This window comes from Dromiciops gliroides, chromosome 1 (assembly GCF_019393635.1).
Source record: "Dromiciops gliroides isolate mDroGli1 chromosome 1, mDroGli1.pri, whole genome shotgun sequence".
Lineage (NCBI taxonomy): Eukaryota > Metazoa > Chordata > Mammalia > Microbiotheria > Microbiotheriidae > Dromiciops > Dromiciops gliroides.
The window spans coordinates 489,107,258-489,123,503 of record NC_057861.1 but is presented as its reverse complement, the minus strand read 5'-3'; the positions used below and the strand labels follow the sequence as shown (position 1 = coordinate 489,123,503).

Here is a 16,246-nt window from a genome sequence, read left to right as displayed (position 1 = left end):
AGTCAAGAAAATCTGAGTTCATATGTAGAATCACAAAGGAAAAAAAGTGATAAGGACCTCCACCAGAGGCCTTTGATCTTTGCTGGAAACAATTCAAGTCCATTCTCCCAGAATTTACCAGGTAATTTAGAGGAAATGTCAGTTGGAGAAGCCTCAGGCCCATGAAATTAAAAGGTTACTGTTCTTTAAGCCTATGCAGTTTTAATTGCTTCTCACTTTCTTTTGCTTTTACCCTAAAACCAGCTGCAGTCTCCCTCTCTCTCAGCTCCTATTATACTTTATAAATAAACCTCCACCTTCCCAAACAGCCTCATAGCAACTAGAGTCATGGATGAGATCTTCCACATCCCTCTTGTTAGCTGAATCTTAAATAAAACTGGGGGACATTCTAATCCTATATTTTATGTTATAAATGTTTATTATTTGATTGGTCATCCCTCTCAACCAATTATTGTGCTAAAGGAACCCAAAAAATAGATGTAGAAGTGGGGCTTAACAAAATATATTGGCCTTCATCAGTCATCATCCTGGAATACCACACTCCCTACCACCTCCCCCAAAAAAGAAAAGAAAGGAGCATCTGCAACAGTCATAAGTGGGATTTTTTTTTTTTGAGACCGAGTTTCTTTATCTTGTCTAGGCAGGAAGTGTGGTGACCTCATGGTCTGATTCTACTGCCTGATTTACTCTATTTCTGAAATGGGCAGGGCCCCTTGTTAGGCAATTTACTCCGGGGAAGCCTAGCATATTGATGCCAGACTTAGTGTGGACACCTGATCAGCTTAGTCCACTGCAGCTCAGAACTGCTGTGTTCAAGTGGTCCACCAGCCTCACCCTTAAACCAGCCTTACTTTTTCAGGGAGTAGGATTGGAGGTACATACCTCTAATATGTAAGTACTTCCCACCTAACTGACATTTCCTATATTGAAAAAGGAACGTTGGGAGGCCATCTTGGGGTTCCCAATACCAGCTCCAGTCTGGATGCAGATTTGCAGGGCCATAGCATACCAGTCTGGACTCCAGTTAGCTGTAAAGAATATCTTTTAATAAATCTTTTTTTAGACATGTAAGTCACATGTGAGCTTTGTCCTTTTTCCTCTTTTTTACTGCAATGAGTTACCGAATAATCACTCACTTGTCTAGGTCTTTGCTGACAAATCTAAGCACTCACACAGAGTTTTCAGCTGCTGTGTGTAGCCTTAATTTGGTCCCTAGATTTTTTTTTTTAAGTTAAAAGCATCCTCACAATCAAAATGGTTGAGAACCACTGGACTAGGGGATCACTAAGGACCTTTTTGCCCCTAGAAGTCTATAATTCTGTGGTCTTTTGGGGACTTCTGGTTTCATTAGGATAGCAAATTCCCAGTGTGGAAACTGCTTCCACCAGATAACAGACAAAAGCTCCTGTGTAAATAACAGTTTTAGAGGATGGCCTAGGGAACTGAGAGGTTGTGACTTGCCCAGGGTCACATAGGTAATATATTAACCAACATAATAATAATAATAATAAATAATAATAAAAATAGTAGGTAATAGTTTATCAACAAGACTTAAAACCAAGTCTTAGGCAGCTATGTGGTTAACAATGGATAGAGCATGAGCCCTCAAGTCAGGTGAAGGAAGTGAACTCAAATCTGACTTCAGGCACTTACTAGCAAGTCACTTAACCCACCTGCACCCCCCCCAAAAAAAAAGTCTTACTGACTTAAGACAGGTCTTCCATCCCCTATGCCTTGCTGACACTCATTTTATTACTGAAACAATTTTTTAAAGCAACTTATGCCCAATTCACTGTGCTGGGTAGGGATAGGGGTGGAAGGAGAAACAGAGAAAAATAAGGTATTAATAATAATCTAGCTTGTAACCACAGCAACTTCTGCAATTGTAGAAAATATGTTCTTTTCCTTTGAATTAATTTCTTCTAAGTTAGGAAACTTGAGAACTGAGAAATCAGGAAACCTCATCATTTTCTGTGAATCTTTAAGTAAACAGGAAGAGACAAGAGGTTGAATTAGCTGTATAAGCTAATGTTTTAGCTGCATAAACTAATGTTTCAAATGTCTTATGTTACCCACTATGAAGTAGGTCATAGATCTAGAACGGAAAGAGACCTTAGACATTATCTTATCCACATTCTTTATTTTACAGGTTAGGAAACTGAAATTTAGGGATGTTAAGTGCCTGACCAAAGTTCACAACTCTCAAAGAAACAGAGCCAGAATTTGAAGTCAGGTACTGACTCCAAATCCATTGCTTTCTCTGACTCTCAGTCAGTGACAGCTGTACTTTTTCTTTTAAATTTTGTTTTTTGGTGGGGCAATGAGGGTTAAGTGACTTGTCCAGGGTCACACAGCTAGTAAGTGTCGAGTGTCCAAGGCCAAATTTGAACTCAGGTCCTCCTGAATCCAGGGCCAGTGCTTTATCCACTGAGCCACCTAGCTCCCCCCAGAGCTTTCTCCATTACAATATACTGCCTTTCCCCTCCCCCACATTTAACACACACACACACACACACACACACACACATATTTAACATAATAATTAGTTGAAAATATCTACATCTCAGCAATACAATGATCCAAGATATTTCCAAAGGACTCATGATGGAAAATGCTCTCCAAATCCAGAAGAAAAAAAAAAGAACTATGCAATCTAGATGCAAATTGAACCATACTATCTCTATTTTTTTTTAGGTTTTTCCTTTTTGCTCTGATTCTTCTTGCACAGCATGTTTAATGCAGAAATATGTTTAATGTGATTGTACATATATAACCTATATCGGATTGCAAGCTGTCTTGGGGAGGAGGGAGGGAGGGAGAAAAATTTGAGACAAATTCTTATAAAAACAAATGTTGCAAACTATCTCTACATGTAACTGGAAAATAATAAAATACTTTTATGGGGGAAAAAGCTAATCTGACAATTAAATGGTAAAAGAAAATATCTACATCTGTTTTATTAAATTATTGTCAAAGAAAAACATTAAAAATATTTCAGCTTGTAGTCTCAAATACGGCAATGTAAACGGTCTCTGTAATAGGCTTAGGCTCGATATGAAAAGAATTTTCCAACAATTACAGCTGATTAAAAATGGAGAAAGTTCATAAAGATGCTGGACAGTCACTGGTCAAGAATTGTACTTTTGAGTAGGGACTGAACTAAATGACCACTAAAGTCCTTCCAAACTCCCAAATTCCACGCATTTACAATAGTTTCCTTCCCGTTCCCCCTTCTCCCCTCCCCCATTCACAGTTCAGATATTGAATAGCACAGAAAATAGTTGTGTAGTCCAAATAGTTCAACCTGTCAATCCTTGCATCATCCTATAGGCTATTCCATTTAGAGCTGGCAGGGACCCTGGAGACACCTCTTCCCAAGGGTGGCTCAGAGGTTGTGACTCGCCCCCGGGCACCAGGCAATTAAGTGTCAAAGGCAGTATTCGGGTGCTTTGACTCCAAAATCCAGCCCACTCCTTCCTGCACTGTGACATCCTGCTAACAAGAACCAGTGTATTCGTTGTATTTTGGAGTTTGTTCTGTTGTGCTGTGTGTTGTTTTTGCTTTGCGAAGGTGGTGTGGGATGAAAAAGGTCCCATAAAAACAAAGTAAAGGTATCCCCGTAGCTTCTGAAAACACGAACTAGCAGCTCACGAAGCAAGAGAGAAACTGACGCAAAGCCTACTGGGCCATCACGTAATAACTCCCTAGCGCTTCCCCGGGAAATTCACAATCACGTGCCAGATCCTTTCCGTCTCATTCTGGGAGTTCCCCGACTTTAGGGTTCACTACTCTGATTGGTCTCGTCTCTAACCCCACCCTCGGCTCCTAGAGTCACGAGTTTTCCCAGGACCCGCCCCCACTTCCCAGCCGATTGGACCTCGGCTCGGAGCAACGAGGCTGCCGATTGGCAGGCCCTCCTTCTCCACCACCCCCCCTACTCCCTTCACCTTATAGGGGCGGGGTTTCCGCTTCCGTCCCTCGCCCCCCGACTACCACTACCACAGTGGCCGCTGACCTCCGTCCCTGCCTGCTTTCCCTTTCCCGGTCCCGTTCTCTGCTCGCCCGCCCGCCCGCCCGATCGCTCGCCCGTCCGTCCGCTCCGGCCCTGTGCGCCATGGCTGAAGTAGATCCATTTGGCGCGGCCGCCGCTCCGGCCTCTGCCCCGGGGGTTCCCGCAGTAGGTAACGGGGTGGCGAGCGGCGGCAGCAGCGAGGAAGATCCGGCCGCGGCCTTCCTAGCCCAGCAGGAGAGCGAGATCGCGGGCATCGAGAACGACGAGGGCTTCAGCATCCTCGACAGCGGCAGTGTGCCCGCTTCCCTGCAAGGGGAGCCCCCCGGGGGCTCAGGTAAGAGCCGGGTCCGGCCCGGGGAGGCGGGAGCTGGCCCGCCCGGAGCCCGTGGGCACGATGGCGAGCTGACCGAGGGGGAGGGGGCTGCTTGTCCCGGCTGGGGCTGTGCTGCGCGGGGAGGGCGGGGGAGGAGCGGCGAGCGATCAGGGAGCGCCCGGGCCGGGCCGAACCGGGGCTGGTACGGGAGAGGAGAGGAGGCCAGAGCATAAAAAGCCAAGGGAGAGAGGAAGGAATACAAACCCGTGCCAGCCTGGCATAATATTCGCTTGGGAGGAGGTTCCTGCTTGGTGCTAACTAAGGATAATTTCTTGGTGAGCTGGCCGCAGGATTTTGAGGAAGGTGGCATTCTTTTAGCAGGAAATGACAAAAATAGGCCGGGCTGAACTGGGGTGTAGCTGAGAAATGAAGCTAATTTTAAGGAGAGTGGGGGGAAGTTTAGTGTATTTGAAGCCGTGAAACCCGAGTTTCATGAAGCTAGAAAGGACAATGGTGATCTTGTTCATTTTTCCTCAGGGGCATTGAGATACAAAGACTGATCAGCTCAAAGTTATGCAGCTGGTTCCTAGAGGAGCCAGACCTAAGAAATAAAGGCTTTGGAGTCCGAGTCCAGTGCTGCTTCTATGTTTGCTTTTTTGAATGCTATCTCGAAAGGACAGTTTCACCTGTTCCTGTTGTGGAGAGCAGAAGAGGCTAGGCAGGAGAATATTACATGGTTCAGCTGTGAGCTTGAATTAACACCCAAGATGTTCAAAGAACTAGGAAGATTGTCTCCAGTATTTTTGGTAGGTCTTCCTATCCAGATTGTATGGACAAAAGTTGTACAGGAAGGTTGTGTAGGATTTGCAAGCAGCATCTTGGAAAATGCAGTTTTCCAAGGAACCCAATTCAGTACCATAAACGGTTAGTGCCTACTTTGTGAAAAGCACTGCACTGGTAGTGATAACAAAATTAAGTTGTAGTCTTTGCTTCCTGGATCTTATCGTCCAGTAAGAAACTTAGTCAGATAACCACAATAGGGAAGTTCTATAGAAGTCTAAAAATGGGGGCAGCTAAGTGGCGCAGTGGCCCTGAATTCAGGAGGACCTGAATTCAAATGTGACCTCAGACATTTGACACTTACTAGCTGTTTGGCCTTGGGCAAGTCACTTAACCCTCATTGCCCTGCAAAAAAAGAAAAGAAAAGAAAAAGAAAAACGAACTGGAATTTTAGGGGTAGCTAGGTGGTGCAGTAGATAACCCTCATTGCTCTAAAGAAAAAAAAAAGTCTAAAAGTGTCTGGGGGGGTGAGTTCCTGACACCCAGGTTCTCAACCTAGAGTCTGTTTTGATTTATCTTTTGTTTGTTTGTTTACCCTTTCTTTCATCCAGTTATCAAATCCTATCTATTTTACCTCCTCAACCTTTCTTCATCAGTCTCTTTTCACTCATTGATTCCCCCATCACATTTGCTTGGACTATTGCAGTAGCTATCTAATTGAAATCTTGCATCCAATCTCTGCTCCCTCCACAGAGCTCCAGGAATAGGGTAAGGCAGTGCGGCAAACCTTTTGTCCAGCGTTTCCTATGTGCCAAGCACTCTTCTAAGCACTGGGGATCCAAATATAAGCAAAAAGACAGTCACTGTTCTCAAAGATCTTACATTTTCATGGGAGAAGACAAAGCGGAGAGGGAATGTGAAGAGGAAAAATAGCTGAGTTTGGGTATGATGTCAAAACCTCAGTCAGAAGCAAATGAAGGAGGGAAATCAAGTATAGCCAATCTGGTCTATTCCCAGACTGGAAGTCCCAGGAAGAATTCGCCAATGGGAGTAGGGAGCTAGGGAAGCGGAGTGATGTTCTAGGCTAACAAGGCTGTATGGTAGGTTTTGGGGTTAAAAAGTTAAAAACTGACAGGAAATTTGCTTTCTACTGGGGATTGAAGCTTGTAAGTGGATAAATAAAGTACTGTAATTTGTGTGAGACCCACCTATGCTGAAACTTGGAGGAAAATTAGCTTTTGAGAGAGAGGAATAAATAGAAAGTACATCCTAAACATGGAAAAACTGAAAATGCATGAAGGCAGGAGATGGAATGTTGAGTTCAGAAAAGAGCAAGTAGGTTAGGACAGGGTTGTAGTGGGCCTTAAATATCAAAATGAGGAGTTTGTGTTTTACCTGAGATGCAAGGAGCAATTGAACCGTTTTGAGCAGGGGGAGTAACATGATAAAAAATCTTTTTCTTTGGAAAACTTAATTTTGGCAGTTATCTGAAGGACTGATTGGAGATTCCAGAGCCTGAAAGCAGGACAGCCATCTTTTCAAGGAAGTTTCTTTACCAGAAGCTCCAAATACCAATGACATCATAATTCCATTTCCTCTCCCCACCCCCAAATGTAAAAGGTAATGAGCATCCGAATGATGAGGGGCAGAGAACAGATACAACTTGATAACTGACTGGATGGGGTTAAGGAGCCAGGCAACTTGAGGATGAGTCTGAAGTTTGTCTTGGGCTCGTGAGAGAACCGTGATACCTTCAAAAGAAATAAGGAAGTTAAGAACTCTATTTTGGAGATCTATTAGGTAACTAACATTGCGTGATAGGCCTTCAGGATATCTAGGATATGTAGATTTCGGAGTCACTCGCACAGAAATTACCTTTGAACCCTTACAGGCTAATGACACTTCCAGGGGCTGGAATATAGGCCCAGAGGAGGGTCCAGGACAAAGCGCTGGGGAGCATTCGTGCTGAGAAGACTAGGTGTAAATGATGATGATCCAGCAAAGGATACTGAGGATTACTTGGATGAGTAGGCAGAGAACCAGGAGAGGGCAGTGGAAGCTAAAAGAGAAGGATGGGTTGACTGCTTTAATCTGCAGGGAGGTCAAGGAGGATGAGGACTAAGAAAAGGCTACCAAATTTAGCAAGTAAGTGATGGCTGTTAACTGTTGGAGGGCAGATGCAGAGTTTAGTTTTTGGAGAGTAGGTAAGTAGGGAGGTTGGAAGCCAGATTGCAGTGGGTTGAAAAGTTAATGGATCACTTGACTCTTCTCAATTAAAGATAATTATTAAGTACTCTGTGTTGTCAGATTAGAGTGCTGGGATTTCAGTGACAAAAATGAAAAGGTCCTTGCGCTTGAGTTTAAATTATACCAGGGGGGTCATATACATAAATATATACAAAATAAATATGCAGTGAATTTTAGGGGTGTAGGTAGTACTGGTAGCTGGGGGGACTGAAAGGATCTAGGTAGAATGGATTTCTTAGCCTTTTTATGTACCCTTTTGGTGAAATGTATGAACCTTTTTTCAATGAATTCTTAAAAGCATAAAATTAAATACAGAGGATTGCAAAGGAAAACAATTAAATTGAAATATAATTATCATTTTAAGAAAAACCAAACAAGTTAACACACCCCAGGTTAGTAATTTCTGTTGGAAGTGTTGCTTGAACAGCTTTTAAAAGAAAAAGAGTGGGGGGCGGGGTGGGAGAGAAAAGAAAAAGAAGCTTTGTGAAGAGCAGAGGGATGTGTGCTAAGACTTGATTAATACTCTTTTTTTTTTCCCTTGGTGAGGCAATTGGGGTTAAGTGACTTGCCCAAGGTCACACAGCTAGTAAGTGTTAAGTGTCTGAGGTCTGATTTGAACTCAGGTCCTCCTGACTCCAGGGCTGGTGCTCTATCCACTGCGCCACCTAGCTGCCCTGGTTAATACTCTTAATTGGTATTGGTTGAAGAAGTAGATGGGCAACTAGGTGTCTAAGTGGATAGGGTGCTACTGGACCAGGAGTCAGGAAATCTTCCTGAATTCATATTTGGCCTCAGACAGTAGCAGTATGACCCTGGGCAAATCACTTCACCTTGTTTGCCTCAGTTTCCTTTTTTGTAAAATGAGCTGGAAAAGGAAATGGTAAACAGTATCTTTATCAAGAAAACACCAAATGGGATTACAAAGAGTTAGACACAACTGAAAAACAACTGAACCACAGAAAAACTAGATAAGGATTATTCCTTTTTCCAAAAGGAAAAGGGCAGGAAATGACTGGGAAGGTATGTTATCTTAGGGAGAGGTTAGTTTTGGTCAACAGAATTAAAGGACGTTGATGAAAAAATTAAGTTAGCAGAGTTGAATGATAGAAGATAGAGTAAGTGCCAATGACTTCTGGGGCACAGGAACAAACATGATGGAGGACCAGACCTTTACAAAACAGAAATTGTGTCCCAAAGATAAAGTAACTTCCATTGTCTTCATGGTCTAGAATACCCAGGAACCAAAAAAAAGTTATTAAAAAAAACACTTCCAAAACCCTTGAACTAACTGACCCCACTGACCCTTCTCTCTCTCTCTCACTCACACACACACACACACACACACACACACACACACACACACACACACACACACACACACACACACACACACACCCTCTTCCCTATTTCTCATCCTCCACAGTGAGACTGCACTAGCAGAGTAAGTGCCAAAATGAGGAAATAGAGATTATTGATTTGAGAAGTTTCTCCTCTGATTTGAAGGAAGGCCTCCTTTCAATATATTATTGTTCTGGAAGGGATCTTAGAAGTCATCCATTCGAACCTAGGAAACTAAGGCTCAAAGAGACTAAGTGATTGCAATTAATGCAAGGCTGCACAAGCAGTAAGATACAACTTGGATTCAAACATGTGACTCCTGATCCAGTACTTTGGGCTACCCTAGGTAAAGGTAATGGAAAATCGTGAAGGCTGAGTAGTTGGAAGAAGGCAGAAGATGTCTGTCACTTGTAGAACCTTAAACTGTGTTTATTGATTGCCTTGTTTGTTGGGGTCTCAGAGCTAACCTATGAAGAATTTCATATCATGGTGTCTGATAATTAGTGTATGTTGTTAGAACACAGTGCTTTTAAGGGCGAAGTTCCTGTTGGTTTCTGTGAGGTTGGGATAATCTGTTCCACAGCCACAGCATCTCCACCTTGACAAGCTTTCCCAAATGTGTTCTTGTCTAATTATAAGAGGAACTAAGATTATGTTGATGGATCAGTACAGATCATCCTCACTACTTAGTAAATAGCTCAAAATATGATTTCAGGCTTTCATGTAAATGGGATACTACATTTTTACTAGATGGTTCAGCATGTATTGGAGTGCTGCGAAAAGTCTGGTATGCTGTTGATGGTGTTAGACGAGTGAGCATTCATTATTGGGAAGTATTAATGAGAATGTAACATAAGAGCTGAACCAAATTTCCAGTTTGAATTTTTTTAAAAGGCAGAATTGGAAGAAGGTTCAGCAAAACGAGTTTCCAATTATGGTTTGAGAAATGGGAACTTTTGGGTTGATATCTTTAGTCAAGAACAAAGAAGCAGAAGAGTGATCTTTAATAAGTATTTGAAGGATAGGTTTTGTTAACTTCTACCTTTTTGAAAAAAAAACTACCTAGAAGAAATTGGTTTGAGTTGTATCAAGTGAGAAAGTTGAACAGCTCAGGGATAACAGTGATGGTGGTGCTCTAAGAATTTAAATTCCTTTTAAACCTTAGTCTGTTTCATTCTTCATTTTAATATTCCCAGAAGTATATTCATGATCCTAAAAAAGTTATTCTTCAATATGTTAATGTGAATTTGCTTATATAATAAAGATAAATCTGCATCACAAAACTGCATATATATATATATATATTTTTTTTTTCTTTCCTGAACTTCTGTCATCTTTATTCACAGAAAAGTCTTTCCTGAAATACTTGTAGTAAACAAAAAAGGGTGGATTCCTTTTAGAATTGTTCTGGTTTGCTGCTTTTTTTCCCTATAAGAGGTGGTAAAATCAGCCAGTTAAATTCTGAATAGTCTCTAAGACTAAGCGATAATACTTATTTGATTCAACTTTTGACCTTGAGTTTTTTAATGAAATGCAGTTTTCTTGAGTTTAAGATTTGGGATAAAGTTGCCCCACCCCCAAAAATCACCTAACGTCTTTCTGGTAATAATTTTCATGCTTTCAAATGGATTACTAAATAGATGGACTCAGTTTAGAAAGATGAAGGTCAATTGATGCTATAATCTGTTATAATTTTAGAGTATGGATAAAACCAAAAGACTAGAACTAGGGAAATACCTTTAAAAATGTTAAACCTTGTTGTTTGTCCCCCTTTCTCAAAAAGGACCAATGACCTCAGAAGCTGAATGTCTTGACTTGGAAGTAAACTATATTTAAGTGAGACTGGGCTGTGTGGAGTCATCATCCTCACTTCTCTCTCCTCCAGAGTCATTTAGAGTCCTGTGGCAAGACATAGGTCAGGCAGGGCTAATGCTGGAGGATACCCTGACCTTTTTAAACTAAGGTCTTTCCCTGTTTTCAATTGCTGAGGCAACACCCATTCAGTGATTACAGGTTTGGTAAGAATTGAGGCAAAAAATGGCCTAGTTTGCCTTCTTTAAAGAATCCTTCTAGGAGGGGAGAGCCCTCAGGGTTTCTGACCAGAATAGAAACGACTGCTATTTATACTCACTCTGAGCCATCAAAACTCAAACCTGGAGCTGGTGAGGCTTGAGCTAGGACCTATTGGCTAATCTGTGAGAGCCAGAGTGATTTGGGTTTAAAGGCTTAATCAAGTAGCTCCATTTGAATCCCCTGGACTCTATCAAAGCCTGGTTTTTAAGAGCCATGTTTCAGGAAATCATAAATGAAAAACTACATGAGACAAAAGTGTTAATTGTCCCAGTTTTTGGGGGGAGAAAGAAAGATAGAATAAATAAGTGGTGAAGGAAAAAAAAATCTAGCCCCCCCCCCATCCCAAACTCCGAGATATCTTATGAGGTTTAAATGATATTCCTTTGGACAGAGCATCCACATTTAAGGGTGACTCCTCATGTGGACAGGGAGAGGAGAAGGAAGGAAGACTCTAAAAAAACTTTAGGCCAAAATTAAAGGAGATGCTTTTATGGGGCAAATACAGAGCATGTGGAATGCATTATTTGTCATACAAAGTACTGTGACTGTGTTCAAAATACTTTGGAACTCTGATCTCATTGAGCTGGGTTTTCCTTTGTTAATATGAATATGGATCACCTGGATTTGATGGAGATGCCTTATTATCCAGAAGTATTTTTTATGAAACCCCAGGTTAATAGGAGCAAATTGCCCTTCAACTGAACTCCATACTGAACCCAGATAGCTAGCAGATAGATAAAAGTCCCTACCTGGTGACTTCTTTTCTCAGGATAACAAGTCCCTATCTTATGGGGAAATCTGGGCGTCATCCTTGCCAAATGCTTTTTTGGGAATCCTCTAATCTTATGGTGCTTCAGTATTTCCTCCATACTTGTTATAACTGAAATTGTTAAACTGCCTTTGCTTCTGTATCATACTGTTGAAACTGATAACACTCTGTAACCCAAGGACAAAAAAACCCACCTTATATACCCTCAGAAAGAGGGAGTCCTTGAGCCTTTTTTGCCTTTTTCGGAAGGGTCTCCACATGATCATGGCTCGTTCTTGGGACAAAATAAATTGTTACTATGTTTACCCTATCCATTCTCTGATCTGGTTTCTGTGAGATAGCTACTTCTGGTAGGAGAGGCAGAAATAGCTTTCTCTGATCTGGGTGAACAAATTATAGGAGATATTATTGATGTCTCTGACCTGTTTATTATCTTGTAGGAAGATGGGTATGAAAACTATATTTAATTTTTTTAACACCTTCCACGTGATGCCTGTGCATTGTGACCATATCTTTTTTCATGTTTTATCATGTGTGTTGCACAACACACACGCTGGCAGTCTGGTGAAGCTTATGGAACTCTTTTTAAATGCATAGAACAAAATCACAGAATTACAAATTAAACCAATTATATTGAAATACATTTATCAAAATAAACAAATTCGTGATCCAGTGTTGATGGAGTCATGAACTTGGCCAACCATTTTGGAGAACAATTGAGAAATATGACCAGAGGGCTATAAAATTGTTCATACTCTTTGACCCAGCAATATCACTAGTAGGTTCTATATCCCAAAGTGATCAAAGGGAAAGGACCCATTTTGTAGTGGCAAAGAATTGGAAATTAAGGGGATGCCCATCAATTGGAGAATGGCTGAACAGGTTGTAGTATTTGATTGTGATGGATGTAATTCTCATGTGCTAGAAGAAATGATGAAGCAGATGGTTTTAGAAAAACATGATAAAATTTCTCTGAGCTGATGCAAAGTGCAGTGAAGCAGAACACTTGCACAGTAACAGCAATATTGTAAAAATAACTGACAGCTTTGGCTACAATGATCAGTACAGTGATCCATCACTGTCCCAAGGAACTTTTGATGAAAAATGACATCTTCCTCTGGAGAGAACTGAGGAACTGGGAGTGAAGATTAAATCCTATGTTGTTTCATTTTTAATTTTTCTTGCTTTTTTCTTTTACAATATGACTAATGCGGAAATGTTTTCCATGACTACATGCATGCATGTATGGGATATCTTATGTTTTGCCTTCTGAGTGGGTGGGGGAGGGACAAAAGAGATAAAATTCAGAACTGAAAGTAAAAATTAAAAAGAAACAAGTTCATCAACTTAATATTAAGAGCCCTTAAGGTATCAGGAGAGTATCAAGTTGGTTAATTCTTCTTATGGTATATCAACTTAGTAGACATCTTCAAATCTTCACTCTTTACTCCACATATCCAAGTCTTTTGCCAGATCTTATTCTTTATACTTCTACAATAGCTTATACCTGTCCTATTCACATCTACCCCATATTTCAGGCCCTTATCACCTCTCACCTAAATTATTCTAACAGCTTCCCTACTTCAAGTTTCTATCTTACCAGTCTTTCTTTCCTCCTAGCTGCTAAAGTGATTTTCTTGAAGGCAAGTCTGACTGCATTTTTCTATTCACTAAACTCCATCGGCTCCCTATTACACATAGGATTAAATAACAACCCCTTTGCTTGATATTTAGTCCTTCACAATTTCACTCCATCCTACCGCAGACTTTATTACTTCTCTTCATACCATACTGACCTTCTTACTATTTCTTATACTTGGCACTTAGTCTCCCATCTTGGTGATTTTGCACTGACACTCCTGCCTCTTAGTATCCCTACTTTTTTCAGACCTTAATTCAAGCACCACTTTATTCTAATTGATACCCTCCCCCCCAGTGTTTTGTCCCACCAAAACCTTGTATCTCTCCTGTGTGTGTGCGTGTGTGTGTGTGAGAGAGAGAGAACATATATACATACACACACATATGCACATCTTGACTCTCCTAGCTAGACCACGATTTCCTAGACAGCAGGGACTATTAAACTTTTGTTTGGATCCACAGTACCTCCAGCACAGTATCTTATAGGGTAGGTGCTTAATAAATGCTTATTAGTTTGATAGTCATTTGAAAGACTTTATATTTAAATCATTAACAGCAAATTAGTGTTTGAACAACATCTAAGAATTGCCAATCTTCACATCCTCTGCCTGTTTTTTCGAATAATTCAACCTTTAACAGTGGAGGCTGCATAGTGTATGATGACCATTTTGTATTTTTGTCTGACAAGTCACCGTGAGAAAAGAAAATTACCTAGTGGCCATGCTACTCGTAATGAGGCTTTTAGCAGTAGTTGGCTCGTACATGCCTGGCTTATCCATTGTCAGAGAGTACTCTAAGCCTTTCTCTCTTGGTAGAAGCTAGCAGAATTTGAGCATAGCTTTTGAGGACTCGGGTTTACCTGCCATGATACTGAGCCTCTTATTAGAGGAAACCAAAAATATTCACTTGTAAAGGCAAATACATCAGGGAAGGCAGTTCCATATTACCTAAGTGATCATGAACAGGTCATTTCACATCTTAGTGTTTCCCCTTTTGTAAACTGGAGACAATACAGTGCCCTACCTCGTGGTGTTGTGAATAATGTATTTTATTCACACACACACACACACCGCAAACACACACAAATAGTAGTAGTGATAATAAACAGAATAAAATATTTTTTTAAATGTATTTTATTCACCTGCCACACCTCTCAACCCCTTACAATCTGGCCCCATCATTTGACAAAGATTTTTCCAAGCTTTTAAACAATTGCTTAAATGTTAAATCTGATCTTAAGGAAGGCTCCCAAATTTAGTGACAGAAATTGCTCTATTTGCCCTCCTCCATTTTTTTTGTATATTGTAGTTAGAACTGCAAAAATATTTGAAGGAACCCAATAAGCATATCTTACCTTGTAAATTATTAAATCAGCTTTTATTGTTAAGCTGAGTAGCTTTCTTAGAGTTGTTTGCATAAGTTTTACATGGAAAGCAAGGAGTTAAAGCCCAGAGAAGTAGGTAAGTATGTAGTTTCATTACCCTTAGAGCAACATTAGGCTGACATATGTGTTGAAAACATTTAGCAATATCTCTCCCTCCTTTTTTCCCTGTGACTGGTTCCCTGATTCCATCTTTGAAATAAGAATAGTTTTACATCACTGAATGAATATGATACAATTATAAATATGTAATGTGTCTCCTTTGCATTAATTTTACAAATGTGAACATTTTTTGTCATGATAAATATTACCTACAGCTTGGATTTTGAGTATATATTAAATCTAAGGTGATAATTCCAACACTACTTCGGTTGTGCCATTCCTAACCTCTACTCTCTTCTGGGAATTTTTTTTAGGCACTATTACTGGCAAACTATAACTCTCCACTTCAAAAAAATTAAAAGAAGCTCCTTTAAAACCAATAAATATAGTCAAACAAAACAAATCTATGCATTGTCCATGTTTGAAAATATTTGTCTCTGGCAGCTAGGGGGCGCAGTGGATAAAGCACCAGCCCTGGATTCAGGAGGACCTGAGTTCAAATGTGCCTCAAACGCTCGACACTAGCTGTGTTACTAGCTGTGTGACCCTGGGCAAGTCACTCAACCCTCATTGCCCCCCAAAAGAAAAAGGAGGGGGGAGGAAAGGAAATATTTGTCTCATTCTACATCTCTATTGTCCTCTCCCAGGAGGAGAGTTGGGTAGGAAGAGAAGATAGGGGGAAAGGAGCCAACTGGGGGGTTAAAGATTAAATAAACAATGGGGATGATAGAGAACAATCTGCTGGAGGAAAATGAGGGCAAATGATCTAGGGTTCAAGTTGCCAGTTGGCCTTGGGGAGGAGAAGGGCCATCTCCTGGGATATAGGAGAGGATGCAGTGGGGCAGGATGAGTGAAATAATAAGTACTCTTATAAAAGGCACCCACCACCTTCCATCTTGTCTGTACACAGTTATTTGCATGTTGTGTCCCATTTTAGAATGCAAACTTTTTCAAAGCAAGAACTATGGGGTTTTTTTGCCTTTTATCTGTAGCTTTTGGCACAGTGCCTGGCACATAGTAAATGTTTTTTTAAAAAGTTTAACTGGATAATAAAGTTCTTATTCTCACCTATCCCATTATTGGAAAGCTATAGAAGATGATGGGAGAAGCATGATTGATCACTACTCTCCTGGAGTCCTGATTGGTTATTGAGTTAATAATAATTTTTTAAGTCTTTCACATTTCTTATTATTTTAGAGTTGTGTTAGTCATCATAAATTATACCTCTCCATACTTCACTAAAAAAAATTGAGACATTCAGCCAGAGCTCCTACTTGTGCCTTTTCCTTAATCTCAACTAGATGGCACAATGGACAGAATTATGGGCCTGGATTCAGGATGATGCGAGTTCAAAAACAGTCTCAGATGCTAACTAGCTCTGTGACCCTGGTCAAGTCACTTCTTATTGCTTCAGTTTCCTTATCTGTAAAGTAAGGGTGATAATAATAGCACCTACTCCCAGGGTTGTTTAGAGGATCAAATGAAATAATTGTAAAACACCGCACAGTGCCACGGACATAGAAAGCATTATGTAAATGTTAGCTATTATATCACTCAGACATCTCCTACTGTGTCCTTCATTCTTGTATC

General features: G+C 40.7%; 1 protein-coding gene across 3 annotated transcripts in view; it reads left to right on the top strand.

Moving 5' to 3' along the window:
* Nucleotides 1-3,965: 3,965 nt before the first annotated feature.
* The window catches only part of CLTA (clathrin light chain A), a 31,593-nt gene continuing 19,312 nt past the window's right edge, over nucleotides 3,966-16,246 (top strand). For 2 of the 3 annotated variants that reach the window (XM_043975367.1, XM_043975366.1), the window contains exon 1: nucleotides 3,967-4,346. In XM_043975367.1, coding sequence (XP_043831302.1) covers nucleotides 4,115-4,346 — 232 coding nt within the window. In that variant the 5' untranslated portion in view covers nucleotides 3,967-4,114. Of the gene's footprint in view, nucleotides 4,347-16,246 lie in introns of all 3 variants that reach the window. The other variant, XM_043975365.1, reaches the window with a different exon arrangement.